Source organism: Carya illinoinensis, chromosome 1 (assembly GCF_018687715.1).
Source record: "Carya illinoinensis cultivar Pawnee chromosome 1, C.illinoinensisPawnee_v1, whole genome shotgun sequence".
NCBI classification, from domain to species: domain Eukaryota; kingdom Viridiplantae; phylum Streptophyta; class Magnoliopsida; order Fagales; family Juglandaceae; genus Carya; species Carya illinoinensis.
This window is the reverse complement of record NC_056752.1, coordinates 57,919,336-57,942,332: the sequence shown is the minus strand read 5'-3', so window position 1 is coordinate 57,942,332 and position 22,997 is coordinate 57,919,336. Positions and strand designations below refer to the sequence as shown.

The 22,997-nt window shown below is 38.8% G+C and overlaps 1 protein-coding gene across 2 annotated transcripts in view; it reads left to right on the top strand.

The window, feature by feature from the left end:
• Positions 1-22,997, top strand: part of LOC122292922 — a 34,297-nt gene extending 11,300 nt beyond the window's left edge. For both annotated transcript variants that reach the window (XM_043101495.1, XM_043101487.1), the window contains 2 exons: positions 21,430-21,702; positions 22,400-22,997. In XM_043101495.1, the coding sequence (XP_042957429.1) occupies positions 21,430-21,702; positions 22,400-22,669 (543 nt within the window). In that variant the 3' untranslated portion in view covers positions 22,670-22,997. The remainder of the gene's footprint in view (positions 1-21,429; positions 21,703-22,399) is intronic.

The window sequence follows — 22,997 nt, the reverse complement described above, 5'->3', positions numbered from 1 at the left end:
AATAAAACTAATTTGAACACAGTGACTTAGTATAATAAAATAATAAAATCCAACAATAGACTAATTTAAAATAACGAGCACTATAAAATAAATAAAAGCCAAATAAAAACGCTACAACTCAATATTAATAAAATAAAATAATTCAAGCACAACAATAAAATAATTCAAGCTAGAGAGTAATTTAAATGCGAAGTAATTATTAATATCAAGAAAGCACATTATTTAAATCTCACAAGTTAAAAATCATAAGATAATATAACGAGAAACATGTTTAATTTAAAATAAAAGAACCACTAATTATAATAATTTAAATAATCATTTAATAAAAATACGCGTAAATACGGAGTATCACACGCTCTACTATATTTGGAGTCTAAAATTGTTCTCTACAAAGCTTTATGTTCTATGGTATATCTCCATAGCTATTGCCCAACAACGCCTTGTTAAAAAGCTGAAAGAAATGGCCGCTGTTTTGAGAATAGGGAACACTCTCCGGATGGTTTTAGGGATTTTTTCTTTCATACATTGTTGCTTTGAGCCTCTTCTATTGTATTGAATGGAACAAGTTTTAATGACTTTTATACTTCCTGTATAGTTTTTGTAATTAGGCTCTTTTTTGTATACTTCCTGTGTACTTGCGTTTTGCCTATTTACGTGGATTAATAAATTCTCTTTTTTACCTTTAAAAAAAAAAAAATTTCGGATACCCAAACCTCCTATGGAAATTGGGGACCAAATGGTGGCCCGTTTTATTAGATGAAATTTGAACACATCATTCATCCCACCCCATAGGAACTCCCGCCATAATGGTGAGCCACCTTTGATGGAAGCGGAAATAAAGAGAGGAAATAAGTCGTAGGTTGGAGATGGTACTTTTGATAAGTGTAACTCTACCACATTTGGATAAGTACGTCCGCTTCCAACTAGCAAGTTTCCGCTCCATCTTTTCTAGTGCATCATTCCAAATGGATATTGATTTGTAATGAGCACCCAATGGGAGGTCAAGATATTTCATAGGTCGATATCTTACATCCTAAGATAGAAGCCATACTATCCACATTATGCACTTAATCCCCCGGAACTAACTCTAATTTGCCCAAGTTCACCTTCAATCTAGAAACAACTTTGGAGCATAGAAGGAGAGCCCTCAATGAACTAATCAAGGCTAGCCTCACAAAATAACAAAGTATTGTTGGCGAATAAGAGATAAGAAATATTGAGAGATCCAATATTTGCCTCTCCCATTGAAAAGCCGGATATAAAACCACCCTCACAACTCTGTAGATCATTTTGCTAAATGCTTCCATTATGGAAACAAATAGTAATGGAGATAAGGGATCTTCCTGTCTCAATCCCAATGAGCTTTGAAAGAAACTTCTTGTTGTGCCATTAATCAAGATAGAGAAGTGTATAGTAGAGATGCAATGTTTGATCAATGAGCACCACTTCACCCCAAAACCACATCTCTCGAGCATATATAGTAAGAATCCAATTTACTCGTTCATAGGTCTTTACCATATATAGTTCGCAAAGAAGCCTTGGCTCTCCCGACTTGAGTCTACTATCCATACATCTTTAACCTCAACCACCCCTAGTTTTTTTGGAATAAGAGCTAGAATAACAGCAATGAAAGTTGCATTGAGGCTTTTTCTGAACCTTCCATTTTTATGGAATTCTTGAAAGACTCCTATGATACCACCCTTGACCACTTCCCAACAAGACTGATAGAATGCCATAGTGAAGCCACCCAGACCTAAAGCTTTATCCCCCGCCATGCTTTTTAAGACTTTCTAAACCTCTAGTTCTTCAAAAGGCCTCTCGAGCCACCCTTTACTTGTGGGTCAAGGTAAGCCCGTCTAATTTCGATCACCAAGAAAATTGTTCCAAAAGCAAATTCTCATAGTAGTTGGCAATGTAATCCCTGATCTTAGTTTGGTTAGATATAGTCACCCCATCCGCCAACAACGTATCAATGGCGTTGACTTTTGTCTTTTGTCTCCAAGATGGAAGAATTTGGTACATTTATCCCCCTCCTTCAACCATTGGACTCTTGACTTTTGTCTCCAAGATTTCTCTTCCATGAGGGAGACCTTCTCAAGTTCTACAGACACTTGAGTTTTGTGAGCTCTTTCCACTTCTGACGTTTCCCTTACCTCCAATATTTTCTCTAGACCCTTAAGTTCCTCCAAGAGTAGTTTCTTCTAGCCTTCCACTTTACCAAACACCTATTCATTCTAGCTCTTCAAATCCTTTTTAAGGGTCTTCAATTTACATGCTAGAATATAACTTGGAGTTCTATGGAATTGATAAGAAGTCCACCACTTTTTAACTTGGTCAATAAAGCGCTTTAAGCCCTTAGATTTCAGCCAGATGTTCTTGAATTTGAAGTACCTTAGACCTCTGTGTAGTCCTCCACAATCAAGCAGGATGAGAAAGTGGCCTGAACATAGTTGGGGAAGATGCTTTTGAATGAAGTTTGGAAAATGAGTTTCCCAATCCGAGGAAACCAAGAATCTATCGATCCTTGACCAAGAAGGATGTCATGGTTGCTCTACCAAGTAAAGGAACCACTTGCAAGAGGGATATCTAATAGGTCTTGGTCAGAAATTAAATTAGAAAAGCCTACCATTGCTGAATTGTGGTTGGAATGATCCGATCTTTCCCTCGTGAAATGAGTGACATTAAACCACCCCAATACACCAAGGCATATCCCAAATGCTACATAGCTTGACCAACTCATTCCCTGCCATCCGCCACCTCTTCCACCACACGTTTATCCCACATCACTAGAATGCTCCCTGATGCTTCATTGGAGGATAGATAGTGCCAACCCACCTAATTACACGTCCATAAACTCCTAATGATGCTTAAAGAGAAAAACTCCAATTTGTTTCTTGTAAACATATAATGTCACCTCACCATATTCATAGTTGATTTCAGATTGTGAGGCGCTTCGACTTCTCGTTCAGCCTCCTTACACTTCAAGAAATTATTTTTGGCTTCATTGTACAATCTCCTTTGCCCTTCCCTTCGCTCTCCCATGATTTGAACTCCTTTCACTTGCCCAATCATTAACTGTCCAGTTAAGCCGTTTGAGCTCCCTAGCTCTTTTCTTAGCTGAGTTGAGCTCACCATCCAGGCTAGCTTGTCTTTGTCCAGCCTCAACAACTACAAGTAAGGCAATAAATTGGTCTTTAAAAGCATTACATACAATCCCAACACAACATTGGATCTCCTAAACTTTATAGAGAACCCATTCCGAAGCCTGGGTTTCAATCAAGTCTACAGAGTTCAACGGGGTAGGTGCCTCCCATAACAACTCTCAATTGCTGCCCAGAGGACTAGATAGTTTGAACATGACCCTTGACAATACTCCTTCGCATCCCCATCTGAATTGTACAAAACCATAGCACCCTTGGAAAATTCGGCCTTTGCAATTGTCATTTTACCACCCCGGCGTGAGACATTACCGAAGCCAAAGCCCACCTTTAATGGATTTTTTGACCCACTCTGAGGAGACACAAATAGGACTACACCCTCAAACCCCTCGATTTCGACATGATTTTCTACCTCTAAGACAAGTATGACGTCCTCAAGTGACTTCAGCACCGTCACCACTACAATGGCAACTAGGATGTCATCTGCCAGATCGCCCATGTCCATTGAACCACTTTGAGGTGACATAGGTGGGATCACACCCTCAATCCCTGCGGTTTCGGTCACATTTTCTAACTTAGAGACTTTCTCGAGTATCACTAGCATTGTTGCCACCACAGTGCCGACTGGGATGTCATCCACCAAATCACCCACATACGTTAACCCAGTTTGTGCTATCCCAATCCAGCAATTCCTCGGCACCGACGATGGTTTCTCGGTTCTGGAGGTTGGGTTGACAAATGGGCTTGGACCTTTCCCGGGGGCTGGGTTGTTTTTGGCCTGCCAACACTGGGTTATAGATCTTACAACCATATAAGCTGGCCCTTTCCTTTTACGGCCTACGAGGTATGAGCCCCACAGATACTTCTTTCTCCCTTACACCATCCACAGACCACGGAAGATTCTAAGCCCAACCCAAAATGCTGGTTTATCCTCTGAATAAAGCTGTCGACTGTCTCCCTCAAGCCAATTATCTCCCTGTTAAAGCTATCTAAGGTCATCTGCTCTGCACCATGACCACTGAGTAAAACGCCCCCCCTCCCTAGTTGCATAAGTGCTGTCAACTGACATTGTGTCTGACCAACGTGTCCATCACGCCTCTACAATGGAAACACCATGCCTATGTGAAATGTCCAGATTGCCCTCCATGCCCCTCAACAACTGCCCATCTCTTCTCTGTGCTTCCTCCAGCCTACAATGCACTCCTCCAATGGCAGAACCATCAGATGGAGTCAGGACAGCCTCCGTTTACGAATTAACTAGGCCCTTTTCCAAGTCTTTCCATTGGGTGGTTCCAGCCCCTTTTAATCAATTCTTCCCAGATGTTCCCACGCTTTCATGCACCTCGCAAAGATCCATTGCCATTTATTTCCAGCCCTTCCCTTCCACTTTTTTAGGGATTATGATGAGGCTTCTTGTTCCACCCCCTCTATATTCCAATAGAGTCAGGAATCTTCCATAAGCATTAGAACATCTTTGTGCAATGAAAGCACTGCTGCTTACAGGGGATGTTTTGTAAAATTCCTTTTTTCCATTTGAGCAAGCACACTCCTCCAACATTTGCACCATCCATTTCACAGCTGAGGATCCCACAACCATATCTTTCACCACCTTTCTACCTCGCTCTACAATACGCACCGATTGAGTACCTTCTATAGAGAGCTCAAAAACTTAGTTTCACTAAGGACTAGTTTCGAGCAACCTACCTTTAATGTTAACTGCAAACAATGAGAGGATCTTATTAGATATTTATATCAATTTCTTATTGATATCGAAGTTTATAACATATTCAGAAATTAAGGCGCTGCGATGTCATTTGATTCATAAACTGATAGGTGCAAGTCATAATTAGAGTTCTGGTAATTTTATACAAAAAGCTCAACCTGACCTTCAATAGTTGTAAATATCATAACTAATTTATCCTAACTCCAAATAACCTCAAACCATTATGTCTGGTTCACAGTAGGCCTGTGCATTTCACCCGTCAAACCGTTGGACCCAATCAAAATATCCAACCCAACCCGACTATTATTGGGTTGCTATTTGATTGGGTCTCCAACCCGACTAACAGCGGGTTTTTAAATCAGGTGTCAACCCATCCAATGGTTTGAGTATAAATATAAATCTTCACTTCTCAGACTTAAACCTAGCCGCCCAACACCCAAATTTCTCACTGCCACTTGGAAAGTCTAAATCTTCATCAACGCATAGATGGTCGTGGGAGAAGTTTTCTACTGAGATGCGCGACCTCAATAGGAAAGGCTTGTGGGTGTGGCTTGAAACTTTCAATACGGCCATAGAAGCATCAAAATCTTACGATCGGGCTGCGTTTAAGCTACGTGGAAGCAAAGCCATCCTGAAATTGTTGCGATATCTTTGGGGTATGGTACTCTGCTTTGAGCGTCAGAAAGAAGAGAAGGAGAGAGAGATAGTGAAGATATCACGAACAATACTGTACAGAGAACGGAGTTGAAGGAAGACCCAATGGAGCTTGGTACTGGACGATGCTGCTATTTGAGGAAGATTCCTTGATGCTACTCGATGGCTTCTGCAGATGCAGTTATGCTGTTTTCATTTATTTTTTTTGGGATTTTTTGTTGAGATTGAGGATGAGAATGAGTCTAAGATATAGATCATATATTTTGTAAATGATGAGTAGAAAGCAAATTTTTATTTTTATTTTTATTGCAACACTGAATACCAATGTTGCAAGCTTTAATGGTCGGGTCATACGGGTTCGACCCGAATTTCTTTTGCTCGAATCGGGTCAGTTCGGATTGGCGCCTTAAATAACACATTCGGTTTAGGTTGGGCCCAAACCTAGTTGTACTAGATCGGGTTGCAGGCCTAGTTCACAGACCTTTAAATCCATACTAATTTCATAAAAAGCCATTAATATCTGATTATCCTTAATCATAGTCTTAATTCACCTAAAAAAAATCAGTCTTAATATATCTTTTCTGAGGTAATATTAGGAATTCTGGATCCCCTATCTGAATTTTAAATATTAATTCAACCCTCATCCTGTTCTTGTAAAATCTATAATTTAATCCTGGCTTATCCTTAAAGAATATCAATGAAAATCTCTCATAACCCTTACAAAAGGTAACAAATTAACAATGCCTCAAATTTTTGCAATAAAATAAAACTCATTGGGAAATATCATAAAGACTTGCTGATCATTTGTAGCACCCCTTTCCTTTAGGTTGGGAGTGTTATGTACTTTCGTAACTATGCTTCGTAACTATGCCCAGTAAAGAGACCCAACTTGATGAAAAATATATCATTTCTTGAAAAAAAAAAAAAAAAAAACTGGAAAATATACATAAAAACAGTCTTGAAAAATATTTAAATAAAAATTATTCCATAGCAAGAAAATTTAAAACTGTTTTTTGTGTAAAAACACTTATTAACGAAGCCTGAAATCCCTTGAAACATGATCTATGCCTGACCGTCAGCTCGTCAACACTATCTTCTTTACCTAGACATTTTGAAACCATAAAAAACAACCAACCAACCAAAATGAGTTGAATACTCAATAAGTAGTACATCATATAGTCAACATAATAAACATAGGGTTTTCTTGGAAAGCATGCATACTTAATACTTGTACTAACATAAACATGTAACATGTACTATGCATAATTCATTAAACCTGTTTTTCCTTTAAGGGGAACCGCTTAACTTATTATTAACAATTTTCTTTTGCTGAATGATTTCTTCCTCCTCCTTCTCATTCATAAATAGCAAAAAATAGATTACATAGATAGGAAATTCGAAATCTGACTTTCTATCTTAAAAGGATTCAAATCTTGGATAAGATATGTTTCCCATAGTTATCTACCCAATCTAAATATTCAAATTACAAATCCTACAAATCTTATACAGCTGTACAAATCTGTCTGTACCCGAAATACATAGATAAACATTGGAATTAATTTAAATAAATATAATCCACTAATACCCCCCCCCCCCCCCCCTTCTCTCAAATTGATGTTGGTGTATCTACTAGCATCAATTTGCTAACTAGGAATTGATGCTGCTGTCCAGCCATCGCCTTTGTGAATATATTGGCTACTTGAAGATTCATAGAGATATGAGGAAGAATAATAGACTTAGCCTCGTAGACTTGATGAATATAGTGACAATCCACTTCAATATATTTGGTACGCTCATGAAATACTGGATACGAGGCTTGATGAATATAGTGACAATCCACTTCAATATATTTGGTACGCTCGTGAAATACTGGATTGGCAGCAATTTGAATAGCACTAGTGTTGTCACCATGAAGAGGAGCTGGCTTGTCTTGCGAAAAACCAATCTCTTGAATAATTCCCCGCAACCACATCACCTCAGAGCAAGCTGCTAACATAGCTCTATATTCAGCTTCAGTAGAAGATTTAGAAACACACTTTTGCTTCTTGCATTTCCAGGAGATGAGTGAATCTCCAAGAAAGATGCACCAACTAGTTGTAGAACACCTAGAATCTAGGCAACCAGCCCAATCCGTATCACTATAAGCCATAAGTTGTAGAGAAGTGCCAGCAAGAAAAAATAACCCACGATTAGGAGTCCCAATCAAATATCTGATAATATGACGAATAGCCACTAAATGCAAGTGCCGAGTTGTGTCCATAAGTTTACTGACAATATGGACAGCATATGAGATATCTGGACGTGTGATAGTAAGGTAGATTAGACTCCCAACAAACTTCCTATATAATGTAGGATCAGAAATTAAATCACCCTCAGCCTTCCGATACTTCACGTTGACTTCCATAGGTGTATCAACTGAAGTCGTCTCCCCCAACCCAGCCAACTGAACAAGATCATGGGTGTATTTATGTTGATTAATAAATAAACCATGTGGCTGATTATGAACTTCCAGCCCCAAGAAATAAGTCAACAATCCCAAATCTTTCATATGAAAGACCTTATGAAGATGCATCTAAACCCTTTGAATAAATTCAATATCAGATCCAATAATAATGATATCATCCACATAGACCAACAAGAAAATAAAACTAGAATCACTATTATAAAGGAACAAAGAAGCATCATACTCACTCTGAGTGAATTGAAACTCAAGTAAGGTATTTCGGAACTCCTCAAACCAAGCTCTGGGAGCTTGTTTTAGACCATATAATGACCTTTTCAGCTTACAAAGATCATTAGCTGAGGAAAGTGGCATACCAAAAGAAAGTTTCATGTAAATATCCACTTTTAAATCACCATGAAGGAAAGCATTCTTCATATTCATCTGATGTAATTGCCAAGACTGAGAAGCAGCAATGGCAAGAAGTACACAAACAGTTGTCATATTAGCAACAAGAGCAAAAGTCTTGTCATAATCAATCCCATATTCTTCTCTATTTCCCAAAGCTACCAAATGAGTTTTATATCTCTCAAGGGACACATCTGATCTAAGCTTCACAAAAAACACCCACTTACTACCAATAGGTGTCATAGAAGAAGGACAAGACACAATGTCCCAAGTGTCATTGGCCGCTAGTGCATCCATTTCTACTTGCATGGCATTCCTCAAATACTCATGTTCCATAGCTTGCTTATAAGAGGAGAGAATAGCAATAGAAGAAAGTGTAGCAGTCATAGAAGAATGAGAGGAAAAACCATACCGATCCGGGGGTTTGCAGACTCTAGAAGTATGCCGACGAGATGTTGGATCATAAGATGTGTCAAGGGATTGATCAGGAGCCACGGGTAGATGCTCGGAAGGGGCAGAAAGAGCGGTCAGATATGCTAGATGAGATGATTTACGCCTGGTGTAAACACAACCAGGTTTAAATCGAGTGGAAGCTGGTGTAGAAGTTATATCCTCATCTGAAAAATTTGGCAAAACTCAAAAACTAGGAGGAATAGGGTCTAGATGAGTACGAAAAATTGCTGTTTGTCAAAGAACACCACATTACGAGAAACTTGAATGCGTTTAGCCTGAGAATCATAACAAACAAAACCCTTCTGAAAAGAATTATACCCTAAAAAAGCACATTTGACTAATTGAGCAGAAAGTTTGTCTTTCATGAGATGGAAGATGCACAAAACAAACACAACCAAATTAGTGCAATTGAGAATAGTCTGGGGAGTGCCCAAAAAAACAAAGAATAAGGAGAAATACTGTCTAATACTGGAGTAAGTAATCTATTAATTAAATATACAGCAGTAGACAAAGTTTCACATCAAACAGCAGAGGGCACACCCGAATCAATTAGGAGAGCCCGGACCATATCAAGCAGATGACAATTCTTTCTTTCAGCTCCTCCATTTTGTTGTGGAGTATATGGACAAGAACGTTGAGAAATAATTCCTTGATCTTGAAGGAACATTTGAAACTTAATAGATATATATTCTCCTCCTGAATCGGAGCGAAGAACCTTAGAAGACTGGAGAGTGCCTTCTTAAGTTGAAAAATGTGTGGGTTGTTCTGATGCGAGAAACGTTTCTCTAGGTCCTTCCAGATGGCTTGAGCATTATCGATGAACACCACACTGGTTTTGGTAGATGGACTGATAGAATTTTGAATCCATCGTTACACCGTTCCCATAGATCAAGTAAGGGGTCCAAGGGATTAGTAGGTTGCTGCAAAGAACCAGTGATGAAACCAAGCTTGTTCTTGGCACAAAGAGCACAACGCATGGCACGAGACCATGTGGCATAATTGTCGGAAGTGAGGAGCTCGGGAACAATAGTAATGGCTAGGCTGTCTCCATGGTCCAGACGAAAAGGGTTGGAGGTGTCAAAAGGATTGAATACCCCCATTGTGAGGATTTCTTGTCATTATAAAGGCACCAAAGTGCAATATACACGGCTAGAATTAAGCCTAGATTACAGTAAATAAAATCTGTCTACGTATTGAAACTAGCCCTCTGTACAAATTCTAAGTAAATAAATATATACAAGTGTCTAAAGATAAATAAGGAAACACAGAGCATATCACGCTAACATCCCCCCTCAAATTGATGTTGGGCGGTCAAGAAGCATCAATTTGCGGACAAGAAACTGATGACGCTGTCGTGTCATGGCCTTTGTAAACACATCGGCGATCTGGAGATTAGTAGAAACATGAGGAAGCGTAATTATACGAGAGTCCAAGATTTCCCGAATGAAATGACAATCCACCTCAATATGTTTGGTACGTTCATGAAACACAGGATTGGCAGCAATCTGAATGGCACTGGTGTTGTCAGCATGGAGAGGGGTAGGAGAGGATTGAACACAACCAATTTCAGCAAGGAGACCCCGAAGCCAGAGAATCTCAGAACACGCAACGGACATTGTACGGTATTCAGACTCAGTAGAAGATTTGGAGACACGATCCTGTTTCTTACTTTTCCAAGAGAGTAAGGAGTCACCAAGAAACATGCACCAACCTGTAACAGATCGGTGCGTATCAGGACAACCTGTCCAATCAGCGTCACTGTAAGCCACAAGACGAAGAGGAGTGCCAGTAGGAAAGAACAAGCCACGAATAGGGGAACCTCGAAGATATCGAATAATACGACGAACAGCAGCCAAGTGGAGATGACGTGGAGCCTGCATGAACTGACTCACCTGCTGGACAGCAAAGGAAATATTAGGGCGAGTAATAGTCAAATAATTCAGACTCCCCACTAACTGTCGATAGAGAGTGGGGTCAGAGAGTAGATCACCCTCTTCCCGACGATACTTCGTGTTCACTTCCAGAGGAGTATCCACAGAAGAAGTATCCTGAAGGCCAGCCAAAGTAATCAGATCCTGAGTGTATTTATGCTGATTCAAAAAAATGCCAGAAGGATCAGTATGGACTTCCAACCCCAAGAAGTAAGTAAGAGGACCAAGATCCTTCATATGAAAGGAGGCTTGGAGATGATGCTGCAATTGGGTGATCAAAGCAGAGTCCGTCCCAGTAATAACAATATCATCAACATAAACCAGAAGAAGAACAATGCCAAGAGATGTCTTGCAGAAAAATAAAGAAGAATCATAGGCACTCTGCTTAAAAGAAAATTGAAGCAAAGTGGAGCGAAATTTATCAAACCACGCTCGGGGAGCCTGTTTCAACCCATACAACGATCTTTTCAATTTACAGACATCCGAGGAGGAAGATGAGGACAAACCAGCGGGAAGGGTCATGTAGATTTCTTCTTTGAGATCACCATGAAGAAAGGCATTTTTGACATCCATCTGATGAAGAGGCCAGCCTTGAGAGGCAGCAACCGAGAGAATAGTCCGAACTGTAGTCATCTTGGCAACCGGAGCAAAAGTCTCCTCATAGTCCACCCCATATTCTTGCCGATTACCAAGTGCAACCAACCGGGCCTTATACCGATCTAGAGTCCCATCAGAACTCAACTTGATGGAATAAACCCATTTACAACCAATGGCTTTCACCTGAGCAGGACAAGGAACAACATCCCATGTATGATTATCTTGAAGAGCCTGGAGTTCCTCGGCCATCGCCGCTCGCCAACAATCATGTTTAGCTGCCTCAGAGTAACCTGATGGGATGGGAATGGAGGACAAAGTAGCATGAAGAGAGGTATGAGAAAAACCATACCGGTCGGGTGGGCGAGATACTCTGGTTGAACGACGAGGAACTATGGTAGTAGGCAGATCACTAGTAGAGGATGCATGCTGAACAGGCTCAGATGGCGGACCAGGCTCAGGAAGGGGCAAAGGAGGACGTCGTCTTTCATATACAAGTCCAGATTTGAAACGATCAGGAAAAGAAACCGGGTCATCAAAATTAGGCAAAGCATGTATCTCAGGTAAAGACTCAACAGAAGAAGGAAAGAATGACTGATTCTCAAAGAACACAACATGACGAGAAATACGAAATCTGTTAGAGCAAGAATCAAAGCAAACATAGCCTTTGTGAGAGGCACTATAACCCATAAAAGCGCAGCGAACAGATTGAGCAGATAACTTATGTCGTTCATGAGAAGGCAAATGAACAAAGCAGACACAACCAAAAGTATGCATATCAATATAGGTAGGATGTCGATGATACAAACGAAAGTAAGGACTTTCAAAATTCAAAACACTGGATGGCAATCTATTAATTAAGTAAACTGCCGTAGATAAGGCTTCGACCCAGAATTGAGGGGGAACAGAGGATTGGAGTAGTAACGTACGAACAACATCCAACAAATGTCTATTTTTCCGTTCAGCAACACCATTTTGTTGAGGTGTATACGGACAAGAACGTTGAGAAACAATGCCTTTTTGATTAAGAAAATCATGAAATTCACGAGACATGTATTCACCACCCGAATCAGACCTCAAAATTTTAATGCTAGAAGAAAATTGAGTTTCAACATAAGCAGTAAATTGTTGAAAGATAGAAAAGACCTCAGATTTTGAGCGAAGAAAATAAATCCAAGTATACTTCGTATAATCATCAATGAACGTAACAAAGTATTTATAATTTGCATGAGAGATAACAGGAGAAATGCCCCACACATCACTATGAATCAAATCAAAACAACGTTCAGCAGAAGTACTATGAGAAGGAAAAGCAAGAGACTTACTTTTGCCTAATTTACATGTGGAACAATCAAAAGAGAGAGAAGAAAATTGATCTTTATTGCCCAACAAACCAGAGTTCATGACATGAGATAAAATAACGGAATTAGGATGACCTAACCTTTTGTGCCACACTTCACACTTATTGTTCACAGTGTTACAAGCAAATGAAATGACATCAGGAATGGAAAAAGGTAAAGGAAATAAACGTCCAACTTTAGGCCCCCTCGCGAGTATCTTGCCCGACACCTGATCCTACACAAGACAACCATCACAAGAAAAACGAACATCACAGTTGTTATCAACTAGTTGACCCATGGAAATAAGACTAGTAGAAAGCTGAGGAGATACAAAAACATCTCTAACAGTGGAATCCATATCCCCAATAGCATGAATAGGTAACTGACTACTGTTAGCAATCTGAATGTGTGTAGATCTAGTATAAGGCCGAATATTGCTAAGTGTATCAGAAGAACTAGTCATGTGATTAGATGCACCCAAATCAACAAGCCATGAGAGAGATAGGGAACCGTTACCTTGCAGCCCTAAGGCTGAAAAAGCTGAAAGAATCATCTGCTGAACCTTCTCAGTAGTAAGAGTAGATGAGTCATTAACAGGAGTAGAAGAAGCGGAACCCACCGTAGCCTGATAAGAATGAGCCTGGCGATTTTGGGGACATGTAGGACAATCTTTGATAATATGTCCAGGCTTCTTACAGTAGTTGCAAGATTTCCGTGCACAATTATTAGCAATATGTCCGTATTCTTTGCAACTGAAACATTGAACTGTCCGCATGTCTTGTCCCTTGCCTTTTTCCGTGAGCAGCATAAGCAACAACAGTGGGTATCATTGTGTCGTGCTGATAAGTAGCCTGGGTGGCAAGTCGCTGCTCCTCACGAAGTAATTCCCCAAAACAAATATCCAAAGACGGCACAGGAGCACGATTCATCAAATTAGAGCGAGTGACCTCAAATTCAGGACGTAACTTCATTAAAAATTGATCGCTCTTGCTTTGCTCATGAATTTCCTGCACAACAGAGAGAGACTCTTCTGGCACCGTGGCATAAATTATGTCGGTAAATTCTCCCCAAAGATTATTAAATCCAGAAAAATAATCCTGAATGGAGAGATTGCCCTGAGTGTAACTGGTAAGTTCATACTCTAACTGAGACCGTCGAGCCGTATGGTCCTGATTATACACCTTTTTCAAATATTCCCACATAGATTTAGCAGTTTTATAAGGCCGCAAATTGAGAACAATGAGAGGATCAAGCGATGCTAAAATCCATGTCATCACCCTAGCATCTTTGATCTGCCACTGAGCTAATTTAGGAAGCTCAGTAGGAGCCGGATTACTCCCATCAATATGATCCCATAACTCCTTTCCCATAACAAATAAACGGAACTGAAATTCCCATGCAGAATAATTTTTACCCGTAAATTTTACGGTAAAAGACTCGGAAGACATGAGACCCGTAAAAAATAAGCACACGCCGAATTAAAATAATACCTGACCAACCAAAAAACTGCCGACAATCCAAAAGAAATAAAGAAGCTGCCGAAAGCTCCAGAAACAACTACTGCCGAGACCAAAAAAAATGACAAGTGCTGCTGCCGATACCCAACCCACGAAGCCGAAATGGAAAGAGACAGCAGAAAAACACAAACCAGCAATGGAAAGGGCAACAGAAAGTGCCGACTAGAAGCCTGGAACCAGAGCCACGCAAAAGACTGCTGAAAGCCACAAGAAAACCCGTAACCCACAACCAGACTGCACCGAAAATCACACAGAGAGGACCGAAACACCATAACACACGGAACCCACAGCCAAAAACCACCCAGAGAGGACCGAATCACCAGACCAGCACCGAAAGACAGCACAGATGCCGCTGAGAACACCAAAAAGAAAGACTCGAAGGAAAAAAAAAAACATAAGACTAGTAACCTGCTCTTGATACCATGTCAAAAGGATTGAATACCCCCATTGTGAGGATTTCTTGTCATTATAAAGGCACCAAAGTGCAATATACACGGCTAGAATTAAGCCTAGATTACAGTAAATAAAATCTGTCTACGTATGGAAACTAGCCCTCTGTACAAATTCTAAGTAAATAAATATATACAAGTCTCTAAAGATAAATAAGGAAACACAGAGCATATCACGCTAACAGGAGGGGTCAGAGAGATTGAGGTAGCGAGACAACATATGAGTGTTACTGTGGTTGGGCAAATTTGACGGAGGGTTGGGGCTAGGCGAATTGGGTGGAGTCTGAAGGTCAGGGTTGGGTTCGGCCATCGAAATTACCTCTCACTAGCTCTTGATACCATGCAAGGGATTGAATCAAAGGGCTTTGCATAGCAACAATTAACCAGAGCACAAAAAGCCAAGAAGGAAGAGAGGCAGAGTCAATGGTGAAGAAGAAGCAATTTCCCCTTTCTAGAAAAATTAATTCAATCTGTAACCAGGCGTGACTATATACACCAAAATATCCCAACTGACTAACAAACCAATTTAATAATCTAAAGACATTTGTACACTTGAAATAAATCAGAAAAGAAATGTACAAAAAAGAAAACAACAGCTTTGCATATTACAATTGAAACTAAACGACCTGTAGCTTATCTTGCCCTGTATCATCTAATAGCCGTGTGAATTTTAAGTGGACCAGCATACTGTGAGACATTAACAAGAGAGTGAGAGGCACTTGTCATATGGTTGGTGGCACCGAAATCAAAATACCAAGGTTTAGAGGCCGATTTGGTTTTACCTAAAATTCCAAAAGCTGAAAGAGCTGATTTGATCATTTGTTGTACCATTTCTGGTGTAATAGATGTGGGATTTTGAGAAGTGGAAGCTGGAACATGAGAGGAAGTGGCCAAGGTAGAACTAGCAGCACTAGAAGCCTCAACAGCAGCTGAATAGGCGGTTTCTTGGCAACGTGGAGGATGTATTGGGCAATCTTTGATAATATGTCCTTGCATCTTGCAACAATTGCAAGTTTTCTTCGAGCAATTTGCAGCAATATGCCCATAACCTTTGCAACTATAGCATTGAGTAGTGCTCAAATCCCTCCCTTTGGTTTTTGCTTGAGCTGCATATGCTACAAGAGCTGGAGTAGCTTGTTCCATGGCTGTTTGAGTCATCAATCTTTGCTCCTCTCGAAATATCTCTCCCAAATACATATCAAGTGGAGGCACAGAATCTCGGTTCATCAGATTAGCACGTTTAAATTCAAATTCAGGCCTTAGTTTCATAAGAAATTGTGCCCGCATACTTGCTTCATGAACAGCTTGAATATCGGCCAAACTTCTTGTTGGAATTGATGTGGATACAGTATCTGTATACTCAGTCCATAAGTTACAAAAACCAGAATAAAACTCCTCCACAGAGAGAGCTCCTTGAGAGAAATTCGACATCTCTAGTTCGAGTTGAAATCTCTTAGCTACATTATTCTGAGTATACAGCCACTTGAGATGATTCCACACATCACGAGCATTCTTGAATGAGCGTAAATTCAAGATAATATGGGGATCAATAGATCCAAGAATCCAAGACATGACTCGGGCATCCTTGCTTTCCCAAGAAGCCTGCTGATCTTTGTCCTCTGGTGCCACACTACTCCGATTAATATGACCCCAAAGTTCCTTCCCTTTCACCAAAAGTTGAAACTGAAAAGACCACGCAGCATAATTCTTTCCATTGAATCGAACCAGACGAGAAACCCTAGCCACAACCCTTGAGGCTAGAGAGAAAAAAAATAGCCGCAACTATGGAAACGGAAAGACCCTAGCCGAAAAAAATAATCTTAGAATCAGAAAAACCAAGGATTCTGAACCTTGATGTGATACCATAACAATTTTCTTTTGCTGAATAATTTCTTCCTCCTAATTCATAAATAGCAAAAAATAGATTACATAGATAGGAAATTCGAAATCTGACTTCCTATGTTAAAGGGATTCAAATCTTGGATAAGATATGTTTACCATACTTATCTACCCAATCTAAATATTGAAATTACAAATCCTATAAATCCTATACAGCTGTACAAATCTGTCTATACCCGAAATACATAGATAAACATAGGAATTAATTTAAATAAATATAATCACTAATAATTATAACACACTATGGTGGACCACATTTAGGTTTGTGGCTTGCACATCCACTCATAACTGCATTGGTGCCAGACATCTCTTATGGCTATTCTTAAAGCTTCTTTCATAATTTGTCTTTTATCTTTCTTACCATGATGCGTGTAAAACACATGATAACATAACTCATCGTAGTCATAAATGAAAACATATCATGATGCATGTAAGACACATAATAACACGACATTGAAACTCACTTCCATCATATCATAACTTGGTAGGGTCAATACTCACCTGGAAGTTGCTGAAAATTGGGTTGGACTTGATAGGGTGAGGCTGGTTTTTAAATCTCCTGAAATTGCAGCAACTTTCCTAGGCTTTTCTTTAAAAAAAAAAAAATCAATCATGAACCTGAAGAAAACAGTTGATTGGTATTTGCAGCAGTTATCTAGGGTTAGGGATTGGTTTCCTTGAAGAACATCACATGGGATTGCTATAAAAACTTTTCGGACTCATAGCTGCCTCTGTTTTTCTAGTTTTCAGGCCATACAGTTCTTTAACGAGACCTGAAAAACCTAATAATAGGGCTGTACGAATTTAACTCATAGTTTGTTTTGAAAATGGGTTCTAAGAACCCTAATGGCTAGGAGTTCTAGGAAAATATGTTGTTATTCTTTGGGTCCATTTAGGAGTCATAAATGGGCCTGATTTCTATTTCTCCAGATCTGGAACAGCTCAAATCCTATCTAAAAAGAGTCTTAGCAAGCTATAACAGACTCCTATTGGTGCAAGAATTCTTCTATAACAACCTAACTGTGGATAGCCGTCGTCTAGAGGGTTTCTTGGCACCTAATCTAGTTCTAACTTATCCAAAAAGGGCTGGTTTCCAATTATCACGAATTTAACAGCCAAAAATCAAATGGGCTTTGGGAAGAAAATACTTGCGCTTATCTATCTATATATGGGCCTAATGAGCCAAACCTACTCCATTTTGAATCTAGGTGTATAATTTCATATCCAATCCTCTTCAATGCTAGATCCTCAAATAATACAAAGGGCTAATGGGCCCAATAAAATAATCTCCCTTCTAGTTTTAACAAATTGGGCCTGTGGTCCAAACTTATAGAGCCTATGAAACTTTGGTCTGGATATTACATTAATACCCTCTGGAGAGCAGAAACCGTGCGGTAGTCCTAACTTTCAAAATTGTCATACTATCTTATTATGAAATTGTACAGAATAATGCTATCATATGTTAAGTTTCAGTCCAGAAATTTCATAATTTTTGGGCATATCCTCTGCTCCCTTTGAATTTTTGGGACTCAGACAAACTAGATGTCAATTCTATAAACTTATTAAATGAGCCATTGCGAATACAAAATTATGATCAACCCCTGAGTGGTGAAGGCCTTGGTCTTGGGGTATCACTCCCTTCAAAGCCCAAGGCTCAACACCTCATGGGTGCAAACAATCCTTTGGGGCCTCACCCCTTGGTGAAAAGTCAGAGATTTAACTAGTTCTGGTAAGGAAACTTCCAAGGGTGCGGTGCATGGGTTCGGGGTTTACTCTGCAGGGGTGGGTCCGAAGGGCCATGCCTTGGAGACGTTCCATGCCATTAAAAATAAAGAAAAATTATGATCAATTATTAAATTACACAACTTGTATAAAAGTCAGCTTGATTTGGTTAACGTTTGTGAATAAATTATTTTATTTACCATTTAGCTTGTATATAGTGGCAATATATGCCAACTAGAGCAAAACTCTTGGTATAGAGGGGTCAAAAGCATTCACAATCAATATATATAAACTCCAAATTGATTTGTCGAAGAAATAGAGTTTATAGTATATTTTATGATAAGAAGTTATATATGACTTATTACAAATGCAATATTTTCAAGAGTCCATCTGTGGAACAGACATGGTGTGAAGTTGGGCCTTACACCACCCAATGGGAGGCTAACACAAGATATCTCCTCAGAACAAATGTCAGCCTCCATTGCTAAACAGAAAATATGTGCCACACAAGATCTCAGCTTTAAACCAAAGATAGATGATACGGGTATTGTGTTCATCCCCATTTATCTCTCTTTAATTCAATGCACCAAAGTCTAATATCGGAGTCGTTGGTGCTAGTTGCCATCTCCATCTATCTCAATTGGTGGTGGTGGCTCCCATATATCTCAGTCGCCGCACTCTCGGTTTTGAAGAAGTTCTTCATAGAGGGAATCACCTCAATGGTAAAACAATCTTAGTCTATTCTGTTTTTTTTTTTTTTTTTTTTTTTTGGTTTTTCATTTTGTGTTGTTTTTCAGCTTCTTCATTGCTTTATGTTTTAAGGTGTATCTGTATGTTCATGGGTTTGCTTAATGCGGTGATTCTAAATGTCATCGAAGTATGGAAATGTGTACACGGTTGTATTGTGTGCTGTCGTTTGTTTGCCTTGGGGATGTTTGATATAGGGAAAAAGGATTATGGATGTTTCGGATTTCAAAAAGAGAGAGAACATCTATAAAGTAAATCCAACGTCTTACATCAATGGGTGTTGGGGTTATTGGTTGCTGATGGACTTTAATTTGTCACACTAACTATATACCTTTGGAATAACTTCAAGTTCAATCAGCTACCACCAAGATCACAGCTAGGGGTGTAAATAATTCAGTTTGGACCGAAATTTTCTGTCCAAACCAGACAGGACCGAATTATGGACCGGTTAGTGGGACCGATGACATTCAATCTAGTCCCGGGGTCTACAAATTTTGGACCGGATCAGACCAAACCCCTATATATATTTTAAAATATTTTTAATAATTTAATATATTATTTTTATATGGTAATTATATAAGTTAATGATGTAATCATCTAATTTATTATAATTGACCATATAAAATATAAAATAATATATGCTATCAATTAATAACAAGTCATAAATCATATGATAATTTATGTCATTATATGTAAATTGTTAATACATCATACATTCATACATACTCTACTATTTACTCTTAATCAAAATATTAGGTAATTTTTTTTTAAATACCTAAGCTGCAAACAAGTATGAATAATCTATGTGCAATGAAATTATTTGATATTCATTAACCATATATAAAATGTATGACATTATTAATAATTATGCATACTAAATTGTAACTTAGTGTATGACATTATTAATAATTATGCATACTAAAGAGTAAAGTCTAAGTTAGTAAGTAGTAACTATCAACATCATAAATATAATTATAGTAAAATATTTTTTTTAATGAGTTAGTTACATAATTCACTTAATTTTAATTTAGTAATTTAAATAAATTTTTTATTAATTTATTTGAAAAAAAAAAAAAAGATGAAAAAATAATAAAATAATTAGGCTGGATTGAATGGACCGACCTGGTCCGATCTAGTCCCTATGGATGTTTGGTCCGGTTCAGTCCGAGAAAAATAATGGACTGAAAATTTCAGTCCATCACCAGACCAGACTGATTTACAGCCCTTGATTCACAGCCCACCAAAAAAAAAAAAGATATGGAACCTGGAGCAGAGCCTAAAGTGGAAGTTGAAGGGTGTAAAATCCAGATTCTAGCCTCAGATTGTGTTGTGCTTTATGCCTTCTCGAATAACTTCAAGTTCAATTTGCTCCCACCAAAATCACAGCACACCAAAAACAACCCATGAAATCTGGAGTGTTAAATCTGGTGCAATGTCATGATGTCAGATTTAGCTACCAAGTACTCAATCTGCGATGCAGAGGTTCTTCACTGAGCTGTGGTGGCTTTAAATTGAGTGGTTGAAGAGAGTTGAATGGGAATGAACCCAATCCTGCATCAAAACAAATCTAACTTAGTTTTGCGGATTGATCCTGCGTGGCACACATTTTCTATTAAGCAATGAGAGGCTGACTGGTGGTGTAAAGCCTGCATCTGGTCTGAAGGTTATTCTATTTTCAATTTAATTTTACTAGTTCATACTTCATATATATTAGTTTAGCTAACTAAAGTTTTATGATTTAGAAATAATTGAATAACTCATTATCAAAATGAACTTAAGAAAATGTTATAAATTTCAGTAATATAATTTATTTTCTTCACAAATAATAAATTAGTCAAACAGCTTGTGATCAAGTTGGAGCTCATTTGAACAAATTAATGAAAAACCAAAATTTGAACATAAAAAAAGCTGATATAACTATCCATGCAAAGAACGCCACCCATGATGGACTTTGTTCTACCAAATGCAGTTCCACCGAAGTGCCCACATGTTGCAATGTGTGATAAAAAGCTATGATTCCAAACTTCCTTAGCAATCACATTCATATGTACTTTCTGGCCTATCGGTTACAAATGCTGAGTGATAAAAAATCTCAAACTGCTAACAGTTGCATCTCGGCTCATGATGGGATGCCATCTTTCTCACCCCATGATTCTAAAGTGGAACTGATTGACATTCTTTTTTGCAAATTACATGCTGGCACACTCATACACACATGTATGTGGATCTTTGGGACCTGAGATTTGGATTTTTTCTCGCCAATATATGTGGATCAACTGTAAACCATCAAAAGAAAAAAATATGGATCAACTGGTGTTATCGTATTGTTGCTGGATAATTTTGCCTGAGGTGTAGATGCTGTGTTGTCTGTTTTGTGTTTTTGGTTATTTAAAGGGCCTTTATCTCCGGTCAAGATCCATAGTCAATCCTGATAAAATTTATCGAATGGCCATGAGGAGGCTTAATACATCTGCTGGGATCCTAGAGGTTATGGGTGCGCCTCTTACTGGAACAGATTTGAGAGCCTATGTGATGTCAGGAGGTGGGCTTACACTAAAGAACTTCAGGCCACGTTTTAGGAGCAAGCGGTGTTTTCTCATCTTTCCCGTACAAGGTTCGGAGAGAAAAGGTCTCGTCAGCGTTGAAGTGAAGAATAAAAAAGGCCAGGTTTGTTTCTGCTGACCCTCCATTTATTTCTCAATCATGAGGTAATGGAACTTTTTGTAGTTGTATAACTCACATAAGCTAGTGTTTATTTTTCTACCTCAACAACTTCTTGTAACGTTAAATGGGGTTGTTCTCAAAGTTTGGTAATATTTATGCCATTCTTCCAGGTACATATTGTTTGGACATGTAACTTCAATAACACTTTTCATGTTATGTTGCAATAGTTATGTTCCACTGGCTCTTCTAGGCAAACCTTGCCCACGCAAATTCCTATTTTTAGTCAATTGGCGGTCCATAAACCTAGGGACTACATAATGTCTTCTCTAAACCACCAACTTGCATAGTATTTCTTAGTTTATTTGTTGATGGGTATTTGACAACTCACCCAATTAATAACCAGGCAAAGGCTTGCATGAAAGTGGGCGAGGGATGAGATCTGACTAGATTTCACTTTACTACATGTAGTAATTAGAACTCTTATCTAATTTTCTCCAGTACACTCTAAAATATAAGCATCTAGAAGCCATTTTTATATGTCACTGGTATCTTTAGTCTTCTTTTGATATGGAGCCAGGAACTTGAAAATGCCAATTTTATTTTTTATTTTTTAGAGGAAGAAAAGGGCAAGCTGCATGTAGGAAGCACATTGATTGTTTCCTTATACTGATGGAAGTATTTGGTTCCATCTTTTCCGCAGTATGATTTGAAGCTTTTGGCAGTCGACATTCCCATGGCATCAGGACCTGACCAACGATTATTTCTGATTGGTGATGAAGAAGAGTATAAGGTTGGTGGTGGACTAATATCTGAGCTACGAGACCCTATTGTGAAAGCGATGGCAGCAAGCAAAGAGTTTGATGATCTTGACCAAATTGAAGAAGAGGAAGATGCTGAAAGAGAACGCCAGGAGGGAGAAAGGAGACACCAAGAAGAAATTGAGAAGCTTGAAAAAGGTGGCTCGCACTAATTGCTTCTTAAGATTTTGTTCCAACCTGTCCATGCTGTTCTGTTTAGTTTCACCACACGAGCTTTTGAAAGAATTATTGAGGTTTAGACTAGCTCAGGCAAATGATATCAGGTGCCTCGCATCTGTATCAGAGTTGCATTATACTCATCTTGTGCTTCTATTGTCATCTTTGGCTTTGGGAATTCCATAAATTTTTGTGTTAAAATCGAGATGGCCCGACTGAGATAAAGCAGTTGAGGCAACATGCCTGACAACTGACTTTGAAATTAACTTTTGGCAATTCCTGATCATCTTTCCTTGAAGGAATTACATCAAAATTTACCTCTCA